We start from the raw sequence: 14,711 nt of genomic DNA, 5'->3' as shown, positions 1-14,711 counted from the left end.
ATACATCACAGGCACATATCTCCCTACCATTAGTTGTATCTACAGGAGGTGCTGCCTCAAGAAGGCAACATCCATCATCAAAGATCCCCACCATCTGGGCCATGCCATCTTCTCACAGCTACCATTGGGCAGGAGGTACAGAAGCCTGAAGTCCCACACCACCAGGTTCAAGACCAGCTACTTCCCTCCAACCATTCAGTTCTTGAACCAACCTGCACAACCCTAATCACTGCCTCAGTACAGCAACACTATAACCACTTTGATCACTTTGCACTAAAATGGATCTTTTTTAAGCTAATTGCATTCTTTTTTGTAAAAATTGTGTATAATTTAGGTTTAATTTATGTTTTTCTTGTGAATGCTGCTTATCTGATGCTATGCGCCTGTGATGCTGCTGAAAGTAAGTTTTTCATTGCACCTGTGCACACATGTACTTGTGTTTATGACAATAACCTTGACTTTGACTTAGACCCTGAAACTACAAGATTACTATATAAGCTCATCTGTTTTATTTCTATAGCAGGCTATATGTGATGCTAGACTTCACAGAAATGCCTTCTGAAATACTGTATCTGAGGTATTGATTTCATGGAAGTATCAGGGATGGATAATCAATAGGGATTTATGCCAGCAACATCCACATCTGAGGAAATAAGTTGTTGCAGCTAATGAATAATAAGAAGGAAATGCTGGGAATCTTGCTATCCAACTGTGTTGTGGGAGTAACTTCAATACCCATGGACTGAAGCAGTTTGAGAAAGTCAGACCCATTAAAGAGAGATCATTCAGTAACTGACAAGATGCTGGAGGAACTCAGCGAGTGAGGCAGCATCTGTGGTGGGAAACAGAGAGTCGACATTTCCGGTCGAGACTCTTCATCTGGACTGAAAGAGAGAGGGGAGATAGCCAAAATAAAGAGTTGAGGGACAGGGATGGAGCAAGATCTGAGAAGAGGGACCTTGGATGGACAATACACACCCATAAAACCTACATCCTGAGAATAATTTTCAAACTAGAGGAAAGAGGAAGAATAAAGCAAATAAAGAAAGTTCTGGCTACACACCGGAATGTCCGTCGACATCTAACAACAAGCTTCCCCTCAGAAGCGAAATGTTTTTCCCAATTTTAATTCCTTGCCAGATCATGCTGCCATTACGGACCGTTCCCCAAGAAAGTAAAATCAAAATGCTAAGTTATTTCAGTGAGAAAAGCAGAAGAGAGTCCTTCCTTGCCAACTGGTTGCTAAGTGACTTCTCTTTCTAAGTGTCTCATTCTCTGGCTTGGAGGCAGTGACTGAATCACTGTCAGAAAGTGAGTCCAAGCAGAAAGTGCATCGGCCTTTAAAAAGCACCAATATAATCTAATGCTTCTTTTGTCAATATTCCGTGGTGAATTGACCAAGTGAATTCTGGCCTTGAAACAGCAGAATGCAGAAGTAATTAAAGTGTAAAGTGGGAGCCAAGGGCTTTAATTATTTTGAGGATCAGACTTCCATCACAGAATGTTTTGGAGCATTCCTATACAGTCCATTTTTACGTCTTCATGTTTTTTTTCTTCTTCTTGAATTTAATTTTCTCTTTCTTTCCCCACCCACCAGCTGACAGTCTCTGCATACAGTAGAACACTGGTGAATAATGGATTGCACAGTCAGAATCGTCAATCTGGCTTAACACAATTTTAGAAGCTTATCTAAGGTTTGTGAGTTCAAGTTCCAGTGGGCGCCACTGTGGTGTGCAGACAAAAAGGTCCTTCCTATGTGTTCCTCCAGCAGATTGTTTGTTATTCCAGCTTCCAGCAACTTCAGTCTCTGTGCCTTCCTATATACTCTCTCCAGACCTTTCATAATTTTATACTCAATTATATTTCCCTTCAGCTTCCTCTGTTCTAAAGAAAATAAACCCATATTATTCTATCTCTCCTCTTGGCTACAATATTCCAGTCCTTTCAACATTTACGTAAATCTCCTCTGCACCCTCTCCCAGTGTATCCCATACACCAGGACCCAAACAGTGCTTTCAGGTGAGACAGAGATTTACCTGCACCTCCCCTAATATCATCCACTGCATTCGGTGCTCCAAGTGTGGCCTCCTCTACGTTGTTCAGAACAAATGCAGAACTCCTGCGCTCTGTAACTGTGATCTGCAGCTCCAGTTACTTCAACTCCCCCTCCCAAACTATCACTGACATGTCCGTCCTCGGCCTCCTCCACTGCCAGGACAATTCCAAGCGCAAACTGGAGGAACAGCACCACATTTTCCATCATGGAATCTTGCAGCCTAGTGGCATGAACATTGAATTCTCCCAAGTTAAATAATCCCCACACCCCTTCCCCCCCACCCCCCAAAACCATGCCTCTTCTTTACTTCCCTTTCCGAGCCTATCTTTTTTCTAACCCTTTTTTTCCACTCTCGTTACCTTTGACCTATCCTCTGGTGGATCTGCTCTCCTCTCCTCCCCCACACCTGCCTATCACCATCTCTTATCACCACCTTGTGCCCACCCCGCCTCACCTCTTTTGTCTACCTATCACTGCTCTGCTTTTCCCTCCTCCTTTCCCTGTCTTCAGTCATGAAGAAGGATCCGACCCGAAACGTTGACCACCTGCTTTTCTCCACGGATGCTGCCTGGCCTGCTGAGTTCCTCCAACATCATAATGTTTCTCATCTGGATTCCAGCATCTGCAGTCCTTTGTTCCTCTACCTTTTTAACTGCTTTATTGACCAGTTTTGCTACCTGCAGTACACTCCAAGATCTGGCTGTTCCTTCATCCTACTTAATGCCCTGTACTGAATATTCCCTTGGCCTGTTGCGTCTCCCCAGATCCAATACCCCACATTTTTCAGACTTAAATCCCATTTGCCAATTTCTGCCCAACTGACCAGACCATCTATACCTTCCTACAGTCCAAAGCTCTCCTTCTCACAGTCATCCACAATACCAACGTTTTGTATCATCTGTAAACATCATTACCATGCCCCTTGCATTTCAATCTAAATCATCAATGTAGATTACTACAAGCAAAGCACTGACCACCAAGTTCTCTGGAACATCACTCGTAACAGCTATCCAATCACAAAACACCCCTCAGATATTTCCTTTTGCTTCCTACCACTGAGCCAATTTTGGGCTTTTTTTTTCTGTGCAGTCTGTGACATGGGACCTTGTGAAAAGCCTTGTTAAGGTCTATGTATACTACATCAACCACATCACCCTCATCAATCCTTCTCATTACCTCCTGAAAGAATTCAATCATTAGCCATGCACAACTTGCAGTTAACAAATCCATACCTAATATACACAATTAATCTGTGCCTTATGAAAATGAAGATTTATACAATCTTTGGAATAGATTCCAAAATAAATGACCACTGCTGAAGTTAAATTAAATGACCTGTAATTTTTTGTTAAAACCTTTCCTTCCTTTTCAAAAATCTTTAAATCAGGAAGTGCCTGAAGTACTCATCAAATCAAGCAGAAGGAGAAAGAGACCTTTCACTGTTCGTCGAATTAAAATGTTAACTCCACGTTCTCAGGAGGCTAAGGAAATTCAGCATGTCCCCGTTGACCCTCACCAATTTTTATAGATGCACGATAGAAAACATCTTATCTGGATGCATCACGGCTTGGTACAGCAACTGCTCTACCCATGACTGCAAGAAACTGCAGAGAGTTGTGGACACAGCTCAGCATATCATGAAAATGAGCCTCCCCTCCATGGACTCTGTCTATACTTCTCGCTGCCTTGGTAAAGCAGCTAACATAATCAAAGACCCCACCCACCCCGGCCATTCTCTCATTACCCCCCTCCCATCAGACAGAAGATATAAAAGCCTGAAAGCACATACCACCAGACTCAAAGACAGCTTCTATCCCACTGTTGCAAGACTATTGAATGGACCTCTTGTACGATAAGAGGGACTCTTGACTTCACACTCTACCTTGTCATGGCCTTGCACCTTATTGTCTTTCTCTGTAACTGCAGCACTATATTCTGCATTCTGTCATTGTTTTCCTTTGAACTCCCTCAAGGCACTGATGTGATGAAATGATCTGCATGGATGGTTTGCAAAATAAAGTTTTTCATTGTATCTTGGTACCTGTGACAATAATAAACCAATTACAAATTACCACTGACCACTAAGATTCAGCACATCCTGTTGAGAATGACACAGCCAAAATGTTTGCTCTGTGTGCCACTACAGACTCAATAGGGCAAATGTCTTTGTTCAATGTCACAGGGACATATGAATCACCTCAGTCCATCTTGGCAGCACAGAGTCAGCAACCTCTACTTCCTTCTACATGTCTCACATTGCCTTCTCCTCCTCGTCCACCCCACCTACTGACCCAGCAACTATGTGTTGTGCTTACTGGTTCCAAGTCATTGAGCAAGTTACAACCACATCCCAACTGACAAAGGCCAGAGGACAAATCCCAAGTACCACTCAGGTTTGCACTCTCAGTCCCATCCTTGATAATCAGTTACGGCAGGCACGGTAGTGTAGCGGTTAGCGCAACGCTATTACAGCGCCAGTGACCCGGGTTCAATTCCCACCACTGTCTGTAAGGAGTTTGTACGTTCTCCCCGCGTCTGCGTGGGTTTCCTCCAGGTGCTCCGGTTTCCTCCCACATTCCAAAGACATACAGGTTAGGAAGTTGTGGGCATGCTATGTTGGCTCCAGAAGCGTGGCAACACTTGCGGGCTGCCCCCAGAACACTCTACGCAAAAGATGCATTTCACTGTGTGTTTCAATGTACATGTGACTGATAAAGATATCTCATCTCATCTCTTTCATCTCAGTTTTCATTGTAAACTGGAACATTTCTTAACACCAGCAGCTTGGAGAAGGAAACAGGAGACTCTTCCGAAAAGCGGAAATAAAGCTGCGGCTGGTAGAAATCTGAAATAAAAACAGAAAATGCTGGAGATACTCGGCAGGTCAGGCAGCATCTGTGGAGAAAGGAACAGAGTTAATGTTTCAGGTTGATATCCTTTCATCAGGACTGCTGAATTTTGAAGGTAAACAGAGGGGAGCAGAGGAGAGAATAAAATGGAAGGCCATGATAATTGGTAATTGGTTTTTAATGTCATATGTACCAAGGTAGAGTGAAAGGCTTTTGCTTGCATGCCATCCTGCCACACTGTGGGCATGCTATGTTGGTGCTGGAAGCATGGCTACACTTGCGGGCAATCCCCAGAATACTCTACGCAAAAGATGCATGGTGCAGAGGAGATTTACCAGTATGTTGCCAGGAATGGAGAGCATGTCTTATGAGGATAAGTTGGGTGAGCTAGGGCTTTTCTGTTTGGAGAGGAGGAGGATGAGAGGTGACTTGATAGAGGTGCACAAGATGATAAGAGGCATAGATCGAGTGGACAGTCAGAGACTTTTTCCCAGGGCGACAGTGGCTAACACGAGGGGGCATAATTTTAAGGTGATTGGAGGAAGGTATAAGGGGGATGTCAGGGGTAAGTTTTTTACACAGAGAGTGGTGGGTGTGTGGAAAGCACTGCTGGCAGGTTTTGGGGGCAGATACATTAGGGGCATTTAAGAGACTCTTAGATAGACACATGAATGATAAAAAAATGGAGAGCTATGTGGGAGGGAAGGGTTAGATAGATCTTAGAGCAGGATAAAATGTCGGCACAACATTGTGGGCTGAAGGGCCTGTACTGTGCTGTAATGTTCTATGTTCTATGTTCACTGTGTGTTTCGATGTACATATGACGAATAAAGATACCTTATCTTATCCATACAGATCATTTCATCACATCAGTGCATTGAGGTAGTACAAGGGAAAAGCAATAACAGAATGCAGAGTGAAGTGTCACAGCTACAGAGAAAGTGCAGTGCAGGCAGACAATAAGGTGCAAGGGCCATGACGAGGTAGATTGATCACGGCTTTGATAGGGTGGGAAGACTTAATGACTCAAGTGATCGTGGTGGAGCTGGCTGAAAGAGGGGTTGGGAAAGATTGTTAATGACACCTCATCTGTCAGAAAGAGATATAAATAGAATATACTCAGGGACTGAGCTCCCACAGCTCTCTGGAGTGAAGAATTCCAAAGATTTACAACTCTATGTTTGAAGAAGTCTCTGCTTCTTTCAGTCCTACCCTTCTCACCCCGGACATTCTCTCTTCTTTCCCCCCCACCCCCCCCCAAATCGGGCAGAAGATACAACAGCCTGAAAACACGTACCACCAGGCTCAAGGACAGCTTCTGTCCCGCTGTTATCAGACTATTAAACAGTCCCCTGGTACGATAAGATGGACTCTTGACCTCACAATCTACCTCATCATGGCCTTTGCACCTTATTGTCTGCCTGCACTACACTTTCTCTGTAACTGTAACACTTTATTCTGCATTCTGTATTGTTTTCCCTTGTACTACTTCAATGCATTGTTTTTCTTTTAATTTTACTTACAGCGTGGTAACAGGCCCTTCCGGCCCAACGAGTCTGTGCCGCCCATTTTAAACCCAAATTAACCTACCCGTACGTCTTTGCAATGTGGGAGGAAACCAGAGCACCCGGAGGAAACCCACGCAGACACGGGGAGAACGTACAAACTCCTTACAGACAACGACGGGATTCGAACCCCAATCGCTGGCGCTGTAATAGCGTCGCGCTAACTGCTACGCTACCGTGCGTAATGAAATGATCTGTATTGATGACAAAAGTTTTTCACTGTACCTCGGTACATGTGACAATGAAGAACCAATTACCAATTTACATATTGTGCATTCTATCTTTTCTCGTCAAATTAGCTGCAATTAACACCTGATACCACTTGCGTCATCCAATCATGTGCAGGTCCCACGAACACATTTTAAAAATTAAATCAGGAAATCTTTCGTACATTAGTAGCAAGGAGCCAGAGTTTTGAAGGATAAATGTTGATAACTTCTAACTAAAGCAAAGTTAATGGTGTTCCTTTATTATTGTGTCAATGCCAGTGTAATTAATCCCTCAGCCCCAGAACCAACTCACTGCATGCACCACTACTGCATTCTTCACTGGAAAGAAATAACACTTTTAAACTTCTCGCACTTATGATCTTTGGACCTGCTCCCCATAAGGCATTGGTATCCTTCAAAACTCATCGAGTCATAGAGTTATGCAGCATGGAAACTTGCCAAGTGAGTCTGCTCCAATCTTCAAGCACCCATTTCCACTAATTCCATCTTTATTCTCCCCAAATTACCATCAACTGCCCCCAGATTCTACCGCTCACCAATACACATTGGGCAATTTACAGCAGGCAATTAATCTGCCAAACTTCACAACTTTGGGATGTGGGATGACACCAGAGCATCTGGAGGAAACCCAGACGGTCACAGGGAGAACATGCAAAGTCCACGCACTCAGCACCAGAGGCCAGGATTGTCCTCCTTTCGGATGTTGCCTCATGAGTCCTGAGATTGTCGCAACAGTGCACTCAAAGACCTTTTTGCACGTCTCATGTTGAAGTAATCAGGTTTCCCTCGATGAGATTCACACACTGCTCTTGATCCATGTTCTAGCTGCTACTGGGCATCAGCCAAGGTTAATTTGGTAGCACTCTCACAACCGGTTGGGGGTTCGAGCCCAACTCTAGAGCACAAATCCGTGGCTGAAATCAAAGGGACTGTCAGAGGCACCATCCTTCTAACTAAAAAATTCAACTGGGATCTAGTGTAGCACCGTAAGTGGATGGAAAAGATCCTTGACACTCTTTCTAAGAAAAGAGTACTTATAACGGCTATCTTTCAACCAACATTACAAAAATGGATGATCTATTTGCTGTGTGTTGGACAGCCCCCATTGTATGCAATCTTGCCAAGAATGTTCTATATAACAGTGACATTCCAAAAAAAAATTGTGTTGGCTGTAAAAAGGACTGACCTTTAGAAATGTGCCTTTTGCTCTTTCTCTTCTGAAGGACAACCCGTTCACTCTTTGATAGGTTGTTCTTCGAGTAGAACAGTGCCAGAAGAAAGTTACGGCTATTGATAAAAGCTCATTGGCAGCTTCAATTAACTAATAATTCCCTCCTATTGAAAGGCACAAATCTACACGGAAAAAGAATGTGGAATTTACAATACAGGAACAGGCAGTGGGCCATCAGTGTCACCCTTGAATATACTCACGACTGAGCAACCTCAGGCCTCTGCAGCAGAGAATTCCAAAGACTCCGTGTGTGGAAATTTCTCCTCAGCTCAACCACAAATGGCCGACCTTTTATCCGGGGACTCTACCCCTTGGTTCTAGATTCCCCAGCCTAAAGATCCAGCCTGTCAGCATCTAACTCAGCTCTGAGTAAAAGAGGTTATCTTATGCCTTTTGGAACCTAGTTTTGGATTGCCCCAAAGATCAATCCTTCTAAATGTCTACATTATCCTGAAGACTGGAAGTAGGTCTGTACTATGTTTACAGATTTCCTATACTCCCTCTTCATTCCACCCACCTGGGAGAGAAAGGCAAGAAATGAAACAGAAACATATCTCTCACTTCCAGCTTAATTACTTATAGGATCTGTTTTTTTCCTTCTCTTTTTCTGCTATTAAGCTTACATTTCATCTTCACTTTATGACCCAGTTTTTGTTAATTAAGTGACTTCCCTCTCAGCTGGCTCCATGCACCCTTCTATAATTTAAAATAAAAACAGAATATGCCAGAAATACTAGGCAGATCAGGCAGTTTCTCCCACCACAGATGCTGCCCGACCAATGTAAATTCATTAACAAATAGCAGTGGACCATTCAGCCCCCGTGTTCCTGTTCTCCCATTCAATATGGGTGAACTTTAACCCACCACCACTTTCCTGTACCAACCCATTACACTTTGTCCTTTAATATCTGGAAATCTATTGATACCAATTATTTCCAGCATTTTCTTTTTTTTTTACTTCGGATTTCCAGCATCTGCAAAATTCTGCTTTTGTTCTATCATTAATCTCTCCAAGTTTCCACTCTATCAGAGACCTTCCATTCTGTTCTCTCTGCCCCTAATCCTCTTTCTTGACATCTTAAAACTTGTTTTATCTCAAACTAGATACTAGATATCTGACCAGCTCCTACTGGATACACCAGTACTAGAACATAGAAAAATACAGCACAGGAACAGGCCCTTTGGCCCACAATGTTGTGCCAAACTAATTAATCCAATGAGACCTAATCCCTTCTTCCTGCACATGGTCCATATCCCTGCATTCTTTGCATATTCATGTGCCTATCTGAGAGCCCCATATCGTTTCATATCTGCCTCCACCACCACCCCTGGCAGCACATTCCAGGCACCCACCACTCTCTGTGTAAAAAAAACTTGTTTCGCACATCTCCTCTGTACTTTCCCCCCTCGGAAATAGCCAACATAATCAATGACCCCACCCACCCCGGACATTCTCTCTTCTACCCACTCCCATCGGGCAGAAGATACAAAAGCCTGAAAACACAAACGAACAGGCTTCTATCCCGCTGTTCTAAGACTACTGAATGGATCTCTTGTGCGATACGATGGACCCTTGACCTCACAATCTATCTCATCATGGCCTTGCACCTTATCGTCTGCCTGCACTGCACTTTCTCTGTAATTGTAAAACTATATTCTGCATTCTGTTATTGCTTTTCCCTTGTACTACCTTGATGTACTGATGTGGTGAAATGATCTGTATGGATGGCATGCACAACAAAGTTTTTCACTGTACCTCGGTACATGACAATAAAAAACCAATTTACCAATGACCTCTCATCTTAAATACATGCCCTCTAGTATTAGGCATTTCCACCCTGAGAGAAAGATACCAGCTATCTATCTATGCCCCTCATAATCTTATAAACTTCTATCAGGTCTCCCCTCAGCCTCCGACACTCCAGAGAAAACAATGCAAGTTTGCCCAACCTCTCCTTATAGCTCATACCTTCTAATCCAGGCAGCATCCTGGTGAACCTCTTCTGCACCCTCTCCTAAGCCTCCACATCCATCCTATAATGGGGCAACCAGAATTGAATGCAATACTCCAGATGCAGCCTAACCAGTTTTATGGAGCATATACTGTCATCAACCTGAGACATTAACACTGTTCCTCTCTCCCCAGGTGCTACCTGACCTGCTGAGTATTTCCAACACTTTCTGAGTTTTAGGAAACATTCAGCAATGGGTTTGAAAGGCTCTGATTGTTGATAATGCCAGCAAGAAGTGGAATATAATCGAGATGTGAAGAAACTCAGTTGAAAACACATGGCATAAGTGGCTCCCAGAGATAGTTAGATATACTTTATGAGTCAGAATTCTGGACGAAAATCATGGATGAGCTGAGTTGGTTTATCCAGAGCTTTGTAATCTGAAACTGACTTACTGCAGAGTTTGCCACAAAGTGTGTCTGCTGTAAACTGCGGAAAGAATCGAAGAAGAGTTAAGTGGGAGAACAACCATATATGGGTAAAAGATGTTGTGACATCACGGATTGGCTAAAAATAGGTCCGTGAATGTCTCAGTGGTCAGAGGCACATAAGGAGTAGCAGATGACAAGTCAGATCAAAATGAAAGCAAGTAACATACACCAGTGAGTTACTTGCCCTCTGGAGGATTGGCAACAAAATCATCTGTTGGAACTAATTCTATCTGGTTATTGAAATTGCTTATCCTGTTATGTTTCAAATCCATGCATATTTTGCTTATATGCTAAACATAAAGCTCTCTTGAGGAATCTGTATGAAATAGACATCTTTTATCCAAATTATAGATTAACCACAAAAACTAATTTGATTTTTCAGTTTTCCATTAATACCTTCCAACAAGGAGAGACAAAGGCAGTCGGTGTCGCTGAAAGAATAGATATCGATCTAACTCGACTCACTCTCCTCTCCAAACTTTCTTCTCTCTTTTGCTTAAGTAGAGAAAAACACTCTGCAACTTACCATTCTCGGTCGGGACATAGACATTCAGATAAAGGCAGTCCTCGCTCTGGTCATGAACGGAAGTGGCCACAATATCCAAATTGGAGGTGAACCAAACAGGGAGCATGACGTCGGGCAAAATCCCTTGAATGTTTTGCGGACAAACTGGAGCAAAGTGAGTGGCATTCCTGACACCGGTCCAGGAGGACGGGGACTCGGGATGCTGGAAGCGTCTCTCGCCCGTAGGAGCCGAGGCATATGGTATTCCAAGTACTGGTCCACGGGACCCAGGATCTCATTGGGCAGCGGTGTTCTGATACCCTTAGCTTCCCGTAGTTTGTGGTGACGATGGGGTAGTTTTCCTGACAACTCAGGAAGGTGATTCTCACGACGACGCTCGTTATCCAGAGCAGGTTGTTTACATTCAAGGCTGGGGCGAGAAAAAACGTGAGCCAAGGTAAGCCATTTGGGTTGGACATTGTTTACGATCCAAAGCAGGCATGCAACCTTACAGAGAGGAAAATCGTAGCCCAATCTCAGGCTAGGCAGTGGGATTGATTCTTATCTGATGTGACAGGATGAAGATTCAAAGGATCCATTTAAAACTGAGGAGGATAGATCAATTGCATCAGGCCCCCTGATGTTATCCATCCAATTCTAAGAACACCATGTTGCCAGTAGATCATCCACTTGGGCTGGACATCGGATGGGAGGTAGTTCGACCGCTGCTTAGGAGGACTCTACCTGAAAAGCAAGAAGCACAAGGTGATTATTTAAATTCACAACTTGAGAAGAGAAGTAAATGAAATATGCCCTGTACTCTATTAGGGAGGAGCAGTGGTACAGCATTTAGCTACTTCCTCAGGAAGGTGAAAGAAATTTGGCATGTCCCCTTTGACCCTCACCAATTTTTATCGAAAGCAACCTATCCAGATGCATCACTGCTTGGTATGGCAACTGCCCTGCACAGGACTACAAGAAACTGCAGAGAGTTATAGACACAGCTTAGTACATCACGGAAACCAGCCTCCCCTCCATGGACTCTGTCAACACTTCTCGCTGCCTTGGTAAAGAAGCCAACGCCATCAAAGACCCCACCCACCCTGGACATTCTCCTTTCTCATTTCTCCCCCCTCCCATCAGGCGGAAGGTACAAATGCCTGAAAGCACGTACCCCCAGGCTCAAGGACAGCTTCTATCCCGCTGTTAGAAGACTATTGAACGGACCTCTTGTATGATAAGATGGGCTCTTGACCTCACAATCTACCTCATCGTGGCCTTGCACCTTATTGTCTGCCTGCACTGTGCTTTCTCTGTAACTGTAACACTATATTCTGCACTCTGTTATTGTTTTCCCTTGTACAATCTCGATGTACTGATGTGATGAAATGATCTGTATGGATGGCATGCAAGACAAAGTTTTTCACTGTACCTCAGTACATGTGACAAGAATAAACCAATTTACCAATGATGCCTCACAGCTCCAAACCTCCTGTGCTGTCGGTGTGGAGTTTGCCTGTTCTCCTTGTGACCGCCTGTGTTTCCTCCTGCATCCCAAAGTCATGCTGGATAAAGTGAACTGCCTTCTGTGAAGGGTTTGCAGGCAGGGGAATCAAGGGGGTAGTTGACGGGCATGTGAGAGAGAACAAGTTACAGGGAAATAAGTGAGGCAACGGGATGGACGAGATTGCTCCGAGAGCTGGCATCAACTTGATGGGCTGAATGGCCTACGTCTATGTCATAAGAAAATAAAGACAGGGCCCATTGAAAGCATTTATCAGACCCTGATGAAAGAGTTCTGATGACAGATCATCAACCTGGAAACTTAACTCTTGTTTATCTCTTCACAGATGCTGCCTGACCTGCTGGCTGTTTCCAACATCCTTTGTTATAATTCAGAATAACATTGGGCTAACTGTTAGTTAACCATCCTGATTTAATTATGCAGAATAACAAAGAACCTGTGACCCAGCAGCAGAGCATTTGGCCCAATTGGTCGTGTTACCTCCTCCCCTCTATCTCAGCCTATCAGCAAAGCCTCTGTCCTTTCCTTCCTCATGTGCTTGTTAAGGTAGTAACATAGAACATAGAACAGTACAGCAGAGGAACAGGGCCTTCGGCCCACCATGTTTGCACTGAACACGATGCCAAATTAAACTAAATTTCTTCTCCCTGCACATTATCCAATTCCCTCCATTCCCTGCATAGTCATGTGTCTGTCTTACTATCTCTTAAACGCCACTATGGTATCTGCTTCCCGCACTAGATCAGGCAGCCCATTCCAGGCACCCACCACTCTCTGTGTAAAAAATGTGCCCCGCACATCTCCTTTGAACTTTCCCCCTCTCACATTAAATGCATATCCTGTGGTATTTGACATTTCTAACTTGGAAAACAGAATTTAACTGTCTACCTTATCTATGCCTCCCATAATTTAATAAACTCCTATCAGGTTTCCCCTCAGCTTTCAGTGCTCTAGAGAAAACAACCCAAGTTTGTCCTACCTCTCCTTATAGCTTGTAACTTCTAATCCAGACAGCGTCCTGGTGAACCTCTTCTGCACCCTCTCCAAAGCCTCCACATCCTTCTTGTAATGGGGCGGCCAGAATTGGACACCATACTCCAAATGTGGCCTAACCAAAGTTTTATACAGCTGCAACATGACTTCCTAGCTCTTATACTCAATACCTGACAAATAAAACAAGCACGTCCTTAAGTCTTTTCCCTTAAGTCCAGTTACATGAATTATCTGAACCACTCCAAACAGAAGCAGGCTTCACATCCAGAGGAAATTCTCCTGAATTCTTAGCTGGATTGAGCTGTGACCATCTTATATTTGTGTCTCTTATATTGGTATTGGTTTATTATTGTCACTTGTACCGAGGTACAATGAAAAACTTGTCTTGCATACCAATCGTACAGGTCAATTCGTTACACAGTGCACTTACATTAAGTTAGTACAGAGTGCATTGAGGTAGTACAGGTAAAAACAATAACAGTACAGAGTAAAGAGTCACAGCTACAGAGAAAGTGCAGTGCAATAAGGTGCAAGGTCACAACAAGGTAGATCCTGAGGTCAGAGTCCATCACATCGTATAAGGGAACCGTTCAATAGTCTTATCACAGTGGGATAGAAGCTGTCCTTAAGTCCGGTGGTATGTGCCCTCGGGCTCCTGTATCTTCTACCCGATGGGAGAGGAGAGAGAATGACCCAGGTGGGTGGGGTCTTTGATTACGCCAGCTGCTTCACCAAGGCAGCGAGAGGTAAAGACAGAGTCCAAGGAGGGGAGGCTGGTTTCCGTGACGCGCTGGGCTGTGTCCACAACTCTCTGCAGTTTCTTGCGGTGCTGGGCAGAGCAGTTGCCAGTTATGTGGGAGAGCCTTCTCGACCTTGCCCCACCTCTTTGATATTTGAAGTACCTCCACTGGGTGCAACATTCTCTTTGCCTGAGAAAAGATCCCCTTCACTTCTCACACTTATAGCCTCTTGCTTCTGGTATCATCATTGCAAATGATTAAACTGGTGCCTCACAGCTTCAGTGACCCAGGTTCAATCCTGAGCTCAGGTGCTGTCTGTGTGGAATTTTCATGTTCTCCCTGTGACCATGTGTGATTGACCCCAGTGCTTCAATTTCCACCCACGTCCCAAGACGTGCTAGTTGGTGGGTTTAATGGTTACTGTTTATTACCCCTGGTAAAGGTGGGTGGTCAGTATTGGTATTGGTTTATTATTGTCACATATACTGAGACACAGTGAAGAGGCTTTTGTTTGCATGCCATCCATACATAAGTACATTGATGTAGTTAAAAGGAAAACAGAATGCAGAATAGA

General features: G+C 43.9%; 1 protein-coding gene across 2 annotated transcripts in view; it reads right to left on the bottom strand.

Moving 5' to 3' along the window:
- Positions 1–11,440, bottom strand: part of nlgn4xa (neuroligin 4 X-linked a) — a 253,448-nt gene extending 242,008 nt beyond the window's left edge. Inside the window, exon 1 of one of the 2 annotated variants that reach the window (XM_052026496.1) lies at positions 10,901–11,440. In XM_052026496.1, coding sequence (XP_051882456.1) covers positions 10,901–11,006 — 106 coding nt within the window. In that variant the 5' untranslated portion in view covers positions 11,007–11,440. The remainder of the gene's footprint in view (positions 1–10,900) is intronic. The other variant, XM_052026495.1, reaches the window with a different exon arrangement.
- Positions 11,441–14,711: the final 3,271 nt, after the last annotated feature.

This window comes from Pristis pectinata, chromosome 11 (assembly GCF_009764475.1).
Source record: "Pristis pectinata isolate sPriPec2 chromosome 11, sPriPec2.1.pri, whole genome shotgun sequence".
In the NCBI taxonomy this organism is placed as follows: domain Eukaryota; kingdom Metazoa; phylum Chordata; class Chondrichthyes; order Rhinopristiformes; family Pristidae; genus Pristis; species Pristis pectinata.
Note: the sequence above shows the minus strand (reverse complement) of the source record. Positions and strands in the feature narration are given on the sequence as shown.